The sequence below is a fragment of the Triticum urartu genome, chromosome 1 (genome assembly GCF_003073215.2).
Source record: "Triticum urartu cultivar G1812 chromosome 1, Tu2.1, whole genome shotgun sequence".
Lineage (NCBI taxonomy): Eukaryota > Viridiplantae > Streptophyta > Magnoliopsida > Poales > Poaceae > Triticum > Triticum urartu.
Window position 1 is genome coordinate 535,406,422 of NC_053022.1, and position 13,583 is coordinate 535,420,004.

Here is a 13,583-nt window from a genome sequence, read left to right on the forward strand (position 1 = left end):
AACTGCTGCACTGTTTTTTGAGCTTTTCGTAACGAAAGTGAGAGATTTGGAAGCAACATGACAAGGGCCATGCAACCACTCCCACTGTTGCTGGATGGAGGCGTGATGTGCAGTCCCGCGTCCATACACGAACGATCGACCTCGACACATGACCAAAGCACGCGCCGGAGCCGACACCGGCTCCCATCGAAGCCACGCCGGATCGTCGCGTCTCTGTACGAGTTCGGAGCCGTGTCGTACGGGCTCGCCAAGGTACGTGAAGCCGTACACGCCACCCTCCGTCCGGTGACTCTCTAGGCCCTGACGAGCCGCTGCGTGCGGAGCAAACGCTCAGGCTGGACTCTGGCATGGGAAACCGCGGCGAAGTCGCCCCCGGGCCGTTGCGCGTCCTTGTTTGAATTGAACCCGTCGTCGCCGCGTGCTGTCACTGACGGAAACGGAAGGGCCTGGCCGCGAGTTGCTGCTTGAATATGAACGAGTGATGGTAGCCAGACACCGACGGATGACCAGAGTAGATTATCACCGTGCCATGCATGAACCGGCCGGCGGCCATATCCTATCCGTTTGGGTTTTCATCCCTCCCGGGGTGAGAGTCAGACCTACGTCCACATCCCTTTCGGTTTCCCCTCCTGCTCCAATAAATTTCCTCGCGATCGTTTCCTGCCCGCGTTGATTGCGTCGGCGCCCCAGCGCACGCGCACGCCAAGTTTTACCACCACGGCCGGGCGGCTGGCCACACGCGACGCGTAGACATAGACACGGGCAGGCAATCAGGCGCCGCTCCTCTTCTCCTGCAGCGCGCGCGGCACAGGGAAAGGAAGGGCGGCGAGCGATGGCGGGGCTGCAGCGGTCCAGCGGCACGTTCCGGCGGTCGGGGTCGTCGGGGATGGTGTGGGACGGCGACAGCCACCTGTCCGGGGAGATCAAGCCCGTGCGGGTCGAGCGGAGCCGCTCCACGGGCCACGCCGGGTACAGGGCGTCCGCCGGCCGCGTCTCGCCGGCGCTCGACCCGCCCTCGCCCCGCGTCGCCGTCTGCGGCTTCTGCGCCTGCTTCCGCGGCGGCAAGTCAAAGGCGGCCAAGAAGAGCAACGGCGGCAAGGCAAAGGCGGCCAAGCCCAAGGCTCGAACGGCCGCCGGTTCACCACCGAGACCGAAGGCGAGGCGAGCCAGTGGCTGATCCGTCTCTACTCTACGTCCCTGCAGCCCGTACGTACATACATATTGTATAAACCTCGGTAGTTTCTTCCCTGCTCTCGTGTTACCGATGATTTGTCCCATGTATACATATCGAGTAGTAGGCGCACGGATTTAGTACGATCCATGTATAGAGGGTAGCTTAGAACCGTGAGCGGTGTGTCTCATCATCACTCGATTGTACAGAGTGTTCTCTTCCATTTTGCTATGTGAATATGTGATCAGATATTTGTAGGACAGCATATGATTATTAGTACAACTTTTATTACTTAGCGTGCTGTGCATGTTCTGTCCTGCACTTTTCCATCTTCCAGTACAGCAGCGACCTATACAAATGTCCCTTTTTTTCTTATCAGTAGGCTAAAGTGCCTTGCATTGCATCTATGTAAGACCTTGTACAATGCAAGGTGCATAGGGGAGGTGCTTAGAGAAATAAATCATGTTTTTCTTAAGCATTAATGCCTATTTGTACAGAGTAGACGCTTATTAAGCGTCTTTTTTGTAGAAATAGGCACTGGTACTTCAAAAAAATTTGATTTATTTTTACAAACACCTTCCTAAACACCTAACATTGTACCAGGCCTGCACTGCTCAATCTCCACATCGGCTATGTTCAGAGCCAAGACTGCCCGATTTTCTGGAATATGGAATCATGGCGTTTTCTTTCTTGCTGGGCGTTGCGGAAAAGACCAATCATCTCACACTTTCCTCTGCCGCTTTCTTTGACACGCGGACATTTGTGTTTGCTGTTTCTACTTGACTTATGAGCTTCAATCTTATCGCTCGGCAGAATAGTTCTGGCATAAATTGAAAATATGTGAGGACAAATCCTACTAATTAATTTCTGCCGGTTCGGACATGCATGTTTGTGCTGTCGGAGCAACTCCAACGGGTCGACCGAAACAGACGGTGCTTTTGTCCGTTTTTTATCCGTTTGGGTTGGCCCGGCGGTCACAAACGTCCGGCACTGTGTTTGGGTTGGCGCGAGCGCCCAACGCTGGCCCGACCCATTTCATCGGCGCGCCAAAAAAAGTATTGCAAGCATTTTGAAAATAAATACATGTATTTAATTAAACATAAAAGCCGGCCACGAAGACCGGCGAAAGTCCACATTATATTAAAAACACTAAACTAGATGACGCGCTGCCCTAGGCGTCCTCGTCGGCCGCGGCGTCTGCGTCGTGATCGATGAGGTCGATCAACGTCGGCGCAGGGCCGGCCCAGGGGAACGCCGTGTTCCAGACGACGGTGATGTCGGGCTTTGCCGCTGCTGCCTGGGCCTGGCGCGCCTCCTCTTCGACCTCGCGCTCGAGCATCTGCAGGAGCTGGCGGTCCTCGGCAAGCCGAACGCGGCGTCAGTGGTTGAGGTAGGCCGCCTCCTGCTTGTCCGTCGCCCCGAGCCAGATCGGCGGAGCGCTGCGGACTACTCCGGTCCAGAAGTAGCGCTCGAGGTAGGCCGGCTCCTCCGGCTCGGCTTTGGGCAGGGACGGCGGGGCCACCGGCGGCACGACGCAGTCGCCCGCCATGGAGAGGGCCATGGCCTCCGCCATGGCAGCCTCGAAAGCCGCCTCGTCCGCCTCCCTCCACCGCTCCTCCTCCTCGCTCTCCTTGATGGCTGCCTGGTAGGCGGCCTCGGCCTCTGGTCCTCGTCGCGGACGACGAGTGCGGGCGGCGGCAGGCTGTGGTCGATGCCGCGGACGCCGCGTCGCCTCGCCTCCTCGTGCTCGATGGCGAACCATCGAGCCCAGTTGAGCGAGTCGACGGCGAAGCGCGGGTCAGCGCGCTGCTCCTCGCTCAGCAACGCCCGCCGGCACCGTACCTCCTTCGCATGGGCCCTGGCCGTCCGCGGCGCCGCCGGCACTGGGATTCTCTCCGGATCCAAATGCCAGTCGTGCGGCAACGTCACGTCCGGGTATGGCAGAGGCACGCGGTGGTGCCAGTGCCACTCGGCCTGGTGCAACGGCACGTTGATGCGCTGCCTCTGCCGGGGAGCGCGCGCCGGCGTGGGGAGGACGGGGAGGGAGGGGGAATGGCGGGCCAATGCAGGCAACCAAAGAAAGTGCACTTGCGTATTACCTAATGCAGGGACCCTAAATGCAGGCAACCAAACAACTCGCAGATGTCGCATATGAGACTGTTTTTTTAAAGGCAGACTGGGTTGAGATGTGTATGCAACGCAACTACTATTCACTATGGCAACCAAATACGCCCTTACGTATTGATTCGGCCCGCCGGAGATGCAAGCGAAACCCAACATGCTGACCCGATCTCGTCTGCCAACGCCAAGCCCTGGGTCGCCGAGCTTTTCTGGCCGCTCGAGCGCTTCATCTCCGCGGCATGACCGTCATGGACAACGCTGTCTGGGTTCTCATCCGACCTTGCCGCGCCCGGGAGTATTGGGGACACTTGGTGATGTGGATTGTGTTTTCAAAAAAATGACATGGACTGTGACGTGGCAGTCAAACCTAGGTGACGTGTCAAAATTTTCGGTCAAAACTGTGCCCACGTTAGATGAAAACCACTCGAAGCGGTATGAGGGACTAAACTAATCCGGTTTGAGAAATTGAGGGACTAAGTTTTGCCGGTTTTTAATTCAGAGACCATTTCTATACTTTCGAAAGAGTATAAGGACAAAAAATATACTTATCCCAATTAAAAATGGTCAGTTGACTCAAACTCATCACTACTCTTTAGTGATTCTCGGCTGGGCTAAGCGCGCCATAGTCTAGTTTTGCCGCAACTGTGAGCGGTAGAGGTGGTGATGGGTGTTGCATGTAATATGGGTCCACAAATCTAGACGCAGGGTGTGCTCCTGGGGCGTCCTAAATGGTGTGGCATCCGAAGATGACGCGTGGACTAATCTGGGCCTAAGTAGATGATGTTAGTGTATATAGTGCCCCCACACACGTGACTCCGATGATGAGGCAACGGTGGTGGTGTTCATAGGTGGGAGCTTAATTCCGTGGTGATGTAATGGCGGTGTTTGTTCCCTCAATTTCGTTTGGGATGGTATGCTATTGCAAGTGCAAGCGGAGTTGCAACTTGGTCTCATAGTGTCAACGGTTGATGCCCCTTCACGAGCTCAAATAGGTGAAATTTTAAGTTGTCAACCGATGCGGATGCCAAAGAGAATGACACTCGAGTGTGCCCTTCTCCTCAGAGGCATTGTGAGTAGTTTGCATTCGCAACATCGTGGCCAAGAAGTTTTTTGCGTGGCTGGATCCTACCAAGAGATCTGGTGGGTTAGTCTTGTACAATTTTTGGGTGAATTCTTAATTCTTTGACAATGATCAATGCCGCAGATGATAGCGCCCACGGGTGTTGCTTCCCTCTTTAGAGGCGTTTCCTAAAATGCTCACAAGAAATAGAGTCCATTTTATTACTCTCAACAAAGTGACTGGTTCACATAACCCTCTGATTATTTTTTCAGTTCTCTTAACCCCTAATCTATTCAGTACCGTTCAAAATTCTTCTCTGATGGGTTTGCTCAGATTGTTTGCTGACATGGACGTGGTCAAAGCGGTATTTGACCAGCTAGTGGGTCCCTGGAAACCACGCCACAATTTTGAGCCTTGTTTTTCTTCCACACCGAGCTCTGAGCTGCTTCTTCCACGGCCACCACTTGTCTCCTCGTGGCCGGAAAATACCCCAAGGCCATCTAGCTTGTCCCTAAGTCCCGCCTCGTTCCCCTGTACCTCCACGTCAAGGGGATCGGCTAGAGTGTCCCCTAGAGCGTCGCCCCCGAGCTCCCTCCCTCACATCCGACCACTATTCTCTGCACTAAATTGGGCGTCGGCGAGACGCCCGAGGACTCTCTACTCAACGCTTCCAGTCCGCAGCACACTAGCCAGGATCCTAGACATCACCACGGCGGGCGCCGCTACGCCCTGTGCCTGCTGCACGTCGTCGTGCTCCGGCCAGCGCCTTGGTCGCCCACGGCCGCGCTCACCTACCTCCCATGCCTCTTCTACAGCGCAGTGAAGACACTCCGGCCAGCGCCTCGGTCATCCACACCGCGCTCACCGACCTCCCCTACATCTTCTACAGAGCAGTAAAATGAATTGCAGCGGGCAGCAAAGCTTGGCCACGATGTGCGAGGTCCTCGGAGATGCGCAACTCAAAATGGAAGGGTTGTTCTGCTTCAGGGGAGCACCACGTTGCTCGGGAAACAAAGGAGAAGAAGCAGGGGTCGCCAGAGGAAGAGATCGAGGCAGCGGGTTCTCCGTACGCCGCGGGGGTGCTCCTCCGAGGTATGGCGTTAGTGCGAGCGCTTGGTGCGGCGGCAGGAGATGGATCGTGTGCTCGGTCGCGTCAGGTTGGTGTCGTTGGTCAGCTCCTCGCCCTCGGCGTGTTCTATGGCGCATGGTCTTCTGACCCAGGCCGATGCCCGTTTTTTGCATGGCAGAGGAGATGATGTTGTCCTCCATCCCGAGCTAGACGACGAGACGCGCGCCATAGCGTGGCCTTGTGGAGATTGGATGGGCGGCTAGGCGAGAGGGAAGACAGAGACCGGCACGCTGCGCGCGGGGAAGGAGATGCGGTCAGGTGGCGGAGCTCCGAGGAGTCGCCGGCTAACGGCGGGGTCAAGGAGCCCCAACCTGACAAGGGTGCCCCACTGGTCAAATACCGCTTTGACTACCTTCACGTCAGCAAAACAAATGAGCAAACCCAACTAAGATGTTTTGTGAACGGTATAGGATAAATCAGGGGGTTAAGGGAGCAGAAAAAATGGTCAGGGTGTTATGTGAACCAGCCACTTTGTTGAGGGGAGGAAAATGGACTTTTTTCCAAGAAATATAACCGATGAACATTTTTTGTAATAAATGAGATCTTAATTCGACGATAGTGTTGTGGTTCCCCCCTTTTTAATCTTAATGAAATAAACAGAGCACCTACCATATCCATAATAAAAAAATATTTTTCATCTAACATGTGTCTCGGATAATCATCGGCAATGAATTTTGGAGTATGAAACATGTTAAATTATATTTTAGACTACGAAATATGCTAAATTTTAATTTGTACTATTTTTTTTTATATTTATCACCAATTTTTACATACAATTTTTGAGTGTTTTTTTTCTATTTCATTAGAAGGGTTAACCACATGAAAATAGTGCTACATAATAATTAAATTGTTCTTTGTTATACAACTGCAATGTATATCATCGAAATATACACTTATATTGTGGTAGAAATTATATTATAGTTTGTCTCAAAAAATTATATTTATTTCTCTTGAAATGAGACATATTAAATAGAAATAAATAAATAAAAAGGATTGAATCTGATAACTTCTTCGGTTATTTTTTGCGTTTACAATGACATGGATTGTGTGTGTGTGTGTGTTGTGTATATTTTAATAACATTATAGTTCTCTACAAAAATCTGTAAAACTCATGGCCTAACAAATATCCCACTAATGATTTCTAGTGTATAATTAGAAAAATATTCTAGACACACATTGTATAAAGTGAAAGATAAGCATCATTTTTCTACCCCTTTTTTGTGTTCAAATGCGCCTTACAGGTTACCATGGTTTTACTTTTTTTTCCTTAGTTAAATGAGCCATACAAGTTACACTAGGTTGGGTTCGGTAATGTGTTAACAATGTGTGAATGTTCTGTACTTGGTATTAAAATAAGCTCTCTTACACTGACCATCGATGAACATAAAAATGTCAATGATTTCTAGTTGCCAGTAAGCACATATCCAACACCTTACCAGCCTTCTTGATCATCTTCTCCATGATCCCCTTCTCATAGAAACCATCTGGTAACTTGTGAATTTGCAGCCAAACATACATATGCACTATCTCAATATTCTCTACACAACTAAATCCATCATATGGGTATAGCAGGACGGTCTAGAACCTGAAGATCCAGGAGCCCTGGTTCATAATCCGCTCCCAATCTCCCAAACGTGAGGCCTGAACCACGAAAAGATTGTCCTCAAGAGGTCTGAATCTCACCGGCTACACAGGATTCCATGTTGCACACATAACATGGAAGCAAGCTGCCTGATTGAAAGTCTGCCGTGTGAACTCTCGCAAGCACCATCCACCGGACTTAGGGCCTGTTTGGTTTGTATCCTCAGCAAGTTCTGCCTGGCCTGAAGTCATCCCTGGATTTGGCAAGTGGTTGTTTGGTTGCTGCCTTGGGGAAAAGAACGCTTTCCTGGCCTGGACTCGTTGGATCGCAATTAGCCTGGGCGAGAATCCAGGCATTGCAATTAGCCTGACCCAGGCAACCGAACCGGGACGCCTGGGCATGTGGCCACAGGGCTAATAGCAGCCTGGATGTATAAAAAATAAACAATAGCACCACCAAGCCGTATTGATGGGACTGTGATGCTCTACCTGGTCAGGCACAAACCAAACACACCATCCCCAGGCTAGCCTGGCCAGGCAGAAAAATTCCACCATTTCACGTCCACACTAGGCGTAGGTGAACTGCCTGGCATGACGCCCAGGACTCCGTCCAAACACGCCCTTAATCATTGATCTAGGGATCCTTTTCATCAATCACGAAGTCGTCAAATTCCTCCTATGCAAGGTCTAACTGGCCGAAGAAGTCATCGATGCCATCGACACATCCCTTTCCCGCACCTCCGCTCATTGCTGAGAAGGCGTCTGAGTTAGATGCCATCGCCTGAACAAGAACACTGTCGTGGATCGGCAGGAAGAACGAGGTAGACTTAGTGCGATCGCGGTCGCCCGAGGAGACAAACCCTAGTCGCCCCTAGGGGAAAATGTTTCATGTTGTAATGATTACGTACTCATCTATCTGTCCTATGGGACCATAAGTTTGTGGTCTCATGCTAAGCAGCTAGTGGGGCACATTCTAAATGCAACGTTTTAGAGGACGGGCTCCATATAGCTCGTTATTTGAATTTTTTTGAAATACTATTTAAAAGTTTAAAAACATCTTTTTCTAAAAATATACACAAATGTTCTCTGAGTGTCCATAATTTTTTGTTAAATAATCATTATTTGCAGGGCACACGAAAATGACAAAACTTTGGTCCAAATACAACAAAGAAAAGGCCCATCTAATCTATGTATTTGCCTTTTTTCTGTACACCTCATATGAACATGTATGTTAACGAAGTTCTTTACGTGTATATACTACAACTATATGCTTATGTGCATACTTTTTTAGGCGCGGAAAAAAATTCACTTATAAAAATAACGGGCTCCTTGGAGCTCATCCCCCAAATGCACTTTTCAGGCATACTCCTCATTGATGTCATGCACTCGTGCTATATACTGTGCTAGTTAGCCAGACAAGCAGATTATCTCAGAATTCATGCCTATGATGATCGATTTCCATAGATGGTATCATTTCATGAATTCTGTTTAACCAGTTATTGGTTGTATCCTGGATGTTATTTTTCTCTTTCACTAGAACAATGCCCGTGCGTTTCAACGAGATATAAATATTCTATTATGTTAGCTTATGATTTACCTGTCCATAAGTGTAAATAAATATTCATCAAATTCCACCTGTGATTTACCTAATATTTGATCAAAAGTGATTTACCTATCCAAAGTTGCGATTGTGTAAATAAATGTTCATTAAATTGTGCCCATGATTTACCTTATATTTTGATTAGAAATTTGGTAAGTAAACTAAAGTGAAATTGGTTCAGAAGATAAGTAAATTAATATGATTGATTATTATACCGAAAAGGTTGTGGGAACTAGCTTTAATTATTTCATGCCTAGATGGGACCCACATGACTAGTGTTAGGGGTCCACAAATAGCTTAACACACATATTGGGTACTAACCTCGTGTTTACGGGTATCAACCTATTTCCATCATATAATCAGGTGCTACCCTCATTACACTTAGTAGTGCATATGTGACGCTAACTAGGATGACATGTCGCTCGACATGTTGCTTACCAATCTCTATTTTGTTTCTCTTCAGTAAGAGATGCATGGACCGTATGAGCACGAGAGGATGATATGAGCTAGGGGAAGTGCTTGTGATTGTGGTGCCAAAGAGGGGGCACATGTGCAAAAATCAAAGATGTGAAGTAAAAGTAAAAAAAAAAACATCAATAGTGTGACCTTCTATTATTTTGGACACAACCATGCCTTTTGAAAAACGACTTTTATCATTTCTTTTTTATTACATAAATCTAATCCAGTTTTACAGAAAATTTACGCATATGATTTTCATCTATCCAATCTAAAAACTAATTTTTTTAAGGCAAGCCACCTCATCAAAACATTCAAAAGGTGACAACTATAGGTGCCACGCCAATGGCTCACATTCCATGATGGACATTAAGACTAACGAAAGTAGATTTTTGGTACTTATTTAACGTGCCACAAACAACAACTATTTAAGGTGCGTAAAATACTTAGTTTAACCCAAGACTTACCCCAAGAGCAACAAGTGGTTGGATAGTTAGGAGGGTCATGGTATCCCAGGTTTGACACATTCTAGTCTCATTAATGTGGATTATTCTCTGAATGAAAGACGGCATTTCGGTTGATAGGCAGACACAACTCTGACCAGATCTTCATCAGTTTCTAAAGAAAAGAACCTCTAATTCAATTTATGAGGATTATTCTGTGAGTGACCCTGTTGTTACCAAAGCGCAACTCCGACTCAATCTTAAGTAGTATTTTTCAAAGAAAAAACTATAGATCGATTTATGTAGATTATTCTTTCAGTGAGAGAGGGCATTCCCGACGCTAGGGAGGAGCAACTTTGACCTGGTGTTTATCATAGTACTTAAAATAGCAAAGATGAAAAAAAAACCCTCTAAATCAAGCTTAGACGATTCATGCAGCTTTTGCACAAAATTACCCTGATCGGCCGATCCCCTTCCAATGGCTCGTTATACCATCCCATAACTTGCCCCATAGTAAAGCACTTGTCCAATTATACCAACCTACATTAACATAAAGCAATATACAGTGCATTTTGATCAAGACATGGCTATGAATCAAACGAAAGCGCAGCAATGTGTTGCCCAATCCGCAGGCAACTCAAACGAACCCCCTTCGCCACACGCGGAAATCTCGCGATCGCCCGACAAAATCACGGATGGAATTCACTTGCTTCCCGGGAAAAAGCGGGCCAGGTGCAAGGGCGGCACATGCTAGGTGTCGTGCAAGCAATCCGCTCGCCCCGCCCGTCCGTCCTCTCGCCGCTTCCCGTCTTCACTTCTTTATGCCGCTCGGTGCCAGCGGTGCGGCGGTGCGCGCCCCGAGCAGAGCTAGCTAGCTGATTTATTCGGCGCGGGAATGGTGCCCGGGGCCAGGACTCCGGCGGCGTCCGTGCTGCGTGGGCTCGTGGCGGTCGTCGGCGCGGCCGTCCTGTGTTTCTCCGGCGCCGCCGAGGCCCGCGTCCTCCTCACGCTCGACGACTTCGGCGCCGTCGGCGACGGCATTGCCAACGACACGCAGGTGATGCATATGTACACGCTCTCTGACAGATTGATTGTTACACGTCGATCGCCGTGGTTAATTATGCTCTCGGCGCGCTCTGTTTCGATGGGTGGTCAGGCGTTCGTGGACGCGTGGACGGCGGCGTGCGGCTCGGAGGAGCAGGCCGTGCTCGCCGTGCCCGTCGCCAAGGCCTACCGGATCTGGCCGGTGCAGCTCTCCGGCCCCTGCAAGAAGAAGCTCAAGCTGCTGGTACGTACGTGCGTTCCCCTGTGAACAGTTCCGCAGTCCCTTGTTCTCGCGTGCGTTTCTTGATGTTGCCGGCGGCGCTGGCCAGATTGCCGGGACGATCGTGGCGCCGGCGAGCCCCGACGAGTGGGCGGGGAGGGACCCAATGAAGTGGCTGTACATCTACGGCGTGGACGGCCTGTCCGTGAGCGGCGGCGGCACCATCGACGGCGTCGGGCAGGAGTGGTGGGCGCGCTCCTGCAAGCGCAAGAAGACCCAGGTACCACGTCACTAGTAGCTACCAGTCAACCCGCCATCACCTGCCTCTCAACTCTTAGAGTGACACATGTATCTTGGTTTCCCGCAGCCCTGCAACACGCGGCCTCCTCCGAGGGTGAGTCGACGACCTGAATCTCGGTCTTGAACCGGCGGCGAGAGCGCCGGACGGCGAGATTAATCTGATGGTTTTGGGATGCTGTTGTGTTGCAGGCGTTGCACTTCGAGGAGTGCAGGGGAGTGAGCGTGCAGGGCGTGACGCTGCAGAACGGGCCGCAGTTCCACCTGTCCTTCACGCGGTGCGTGGACGTGAAGGCCAACTTCCTCCGGGTGGTGGCGCCGGCGGACAGCCCCAACACCGACGGCATCCACCTCAACGACTCCTCCCGCATCCAGATCACGGACAACCTCATCTCCACGGGTACGTTGTCACCAGTATCGAGTGTGCCCTGTATGGCTGTATTCTCTGACCTCTCCCCGTCAGAGTCAGACCGCAACGCCTTAACATCATCCGCGCTTGCAAATCTTGTTGAAAAAGCGTTGCTTGCATTTTTTTTCTTCTTCTTCTGAAAGATAAGATCAAAGGTGGCGGCTGGTTGAACCTTGACCGAATACAATCTGACAAAATAGATAGCAGCCGCAGGCCGGGATACGAAGAATAATGACGTAAATGGATGTGAACTTGACAGCGAAATGCAGTTCGGTCCTACATTGCTGCCGATAATTAGATTTTTCTGTTCTGAAATTCAGATTCATACGCTTCATTTGCAGCACAGAGTTACATAGTGTAGCAGCATGATTGATTGATCTACACCAGTGTGGTCGCTTTGTATGGATCAGGGGACGACTGCGTGTCGATGGTCGGCAACTGCTCGGACGTCCGCGTAAGAGACATCTCGTGCGGGCCCGGCCACGGTATCAGGTACTACTACTACCGTGCAACACCTCTTTACTACTCACTGAACCCACTGAACCCAGCTGCTGCTAGAATTTAGTGTTGTGCAGCACTAACACGCAGCACGTTGTGCTGGTCAGCATCGGGAGCCTGGGCAAGAACCGGACCACGGACAGGGTCGAGAACGTGAGGGTGGACACCTGCCTGCTCACCAACACCACCAACGGCGTCCGGATCAAGAGCTGGCAGGTAATAATTTAACAAAGATAAGAACAGTTTTGTTATAGAAATACTTGCTCCGTTCCAAATTGCTCATCGCGGAAATGGATATACTCCCTCCGTTCCAAATTACTCGTCGCAGAAATGAACGTATCTAGAACTAAAATACATCTAGATACATCCATACCTGTGACAAGTAATTCGGAACGGAGGGAGTACGTAGTAAAAACACTCTCACTGCAACATGTGCAACCAACTTGTGTCGTGTTGCTTCAGGGTGGGATGGGCTCTGCCCGCGACCTGAGGTTCGAGAGCATCATGATGAAGAACGTGTCCAACCCCATCATTATCGACCAGTACTACTGCGACCAGCCGACCCCCTGCGCGAACCAGGTAGGCCTGCAACGTGCCGGATTACTGCATTTTTACCGTCTCTGAATCGTGTGACGCAAAGGGCTGAAGCGTGAATTAAACCTGTGTGTCTGGGCGTGCAGACCAAGGCGGTGGAGGTGCGCAAGCTGGAGTTCGTGGACGTGAGGGGCACGTCGGCGACGGCGCAGGCGATCAAGATCGCGTGCAGCGACACCGTGCCGTGCACGGAGCTGGAGCTGAGGAACGTCAACCTCACCGTGGTGGGCGGGGGCGCGGCGACGGCCTCCTGCTACAGGGCGTCCGGCAAGGCGGTCGGAGTCGTCGTCCCGGCCTCCTGCCTCGCCAACGGTGACCCGTGATGGTCGTCGAACGGTGTGTTCCACCGTCTGTTTATTTGCGTAGTCTGCCGGTGTTTTCGACATATACTAGCTTCCTACATAGTGCATGTGACATGAATTAGATATATCAAACGTCTTATCTTTTTTTTATTCTGGGCTCTGTTTTCACAATATGAAACATATAGTGCAAATGTTTTTGGCAACACTAATTGATTTGTTGCTCGCATGGAGGCGGTAATTGCCTTAGAGATGTTGTCTATCATTTTTATTTTTAAAATATAATTTCTTCGTGTGGTAGTCTCATAACATGTCACAAACAAGTTTATATCACCAATGATGCTGTGAGTGTCATTTCGGTGCTTTTCCACAATATAACTTCTTTGCGCAAGGGTGGAGATTTACATGATCTGCAAATTTTAATATCAACACACCACACAAACAATACATGAGTAACCAATACTATTGAGGTTATCATACTCCTTATAAGTGGACATAAAATTATATTAAAACATGCACATACTGATACTTTGTGGTGGCTTTCTAGTGGTCCAATTTCAGATTTAGCGTACATTTGCCAAGCATCCCATCATAAATGAGGGTTTGTTCATAGTTGCAATAGTTAAGCATAAGGAACCAGCATTATTTTGTTAGTTTTAAC

At 49.9% G+C, this 13,583-nt stretch overlaps 2 protein-coding genes across 2 annotated transcripts; both read left to right on the forward strand.

The window, feature by feature from the left end:
• Positions 1-544: 544 nt before the first annotated feature.
• LOC125527111 (MAPK kinase substrate protein At1g80180-like) lies at positions 545-2,028 on the forward strand. Its single transcript, XM_048691683.1, has 2 exons — positions 545-1,206; positions 1,775-2,028. The coding sequence occupies exon 1, from the start codon at positions 833-835 to the stop codon at positions 1,175-1,177; it is 345 nt and encodes a 114-aa protein (XP_048547640.1). The 5' UTR covers positions 545-832; the 3' UTR covers positions 1,178-1,206; positions 1,775-2,028.
• An 8,224-nt stretch (positions 2,029-10,252) lies between these two features.
• LOC125527122 (probable polygalacturonase At1g80170) lies at positions 10,253-13,171 on the forward strand. Its single transcript, XM_048691691.1, has 9 exons — positions 10,253-10,618; positions 10,718-10,849; positions 10,935-11,105; positions 11,193-11,219; positions 11,315-11,522; positions 11,942-12,023; positions 12,137-12,245; positions 12,492-12,608; positions 12,710-13,171. The coding sequence occupies exons 1-9, from the start codon at positions 10,457-10,459 to the stop codon at positions 12,944-12,946; spliced, it is 1,245 nt and encodes a 414-aa protein (XP_048547648.1). The 5' UTR covers positions 10,253-10,456; the 3' UTR covers positions 12,947-13,171.
• Positions 13,172-13,583: the final 412 nt, after the last annotated feature.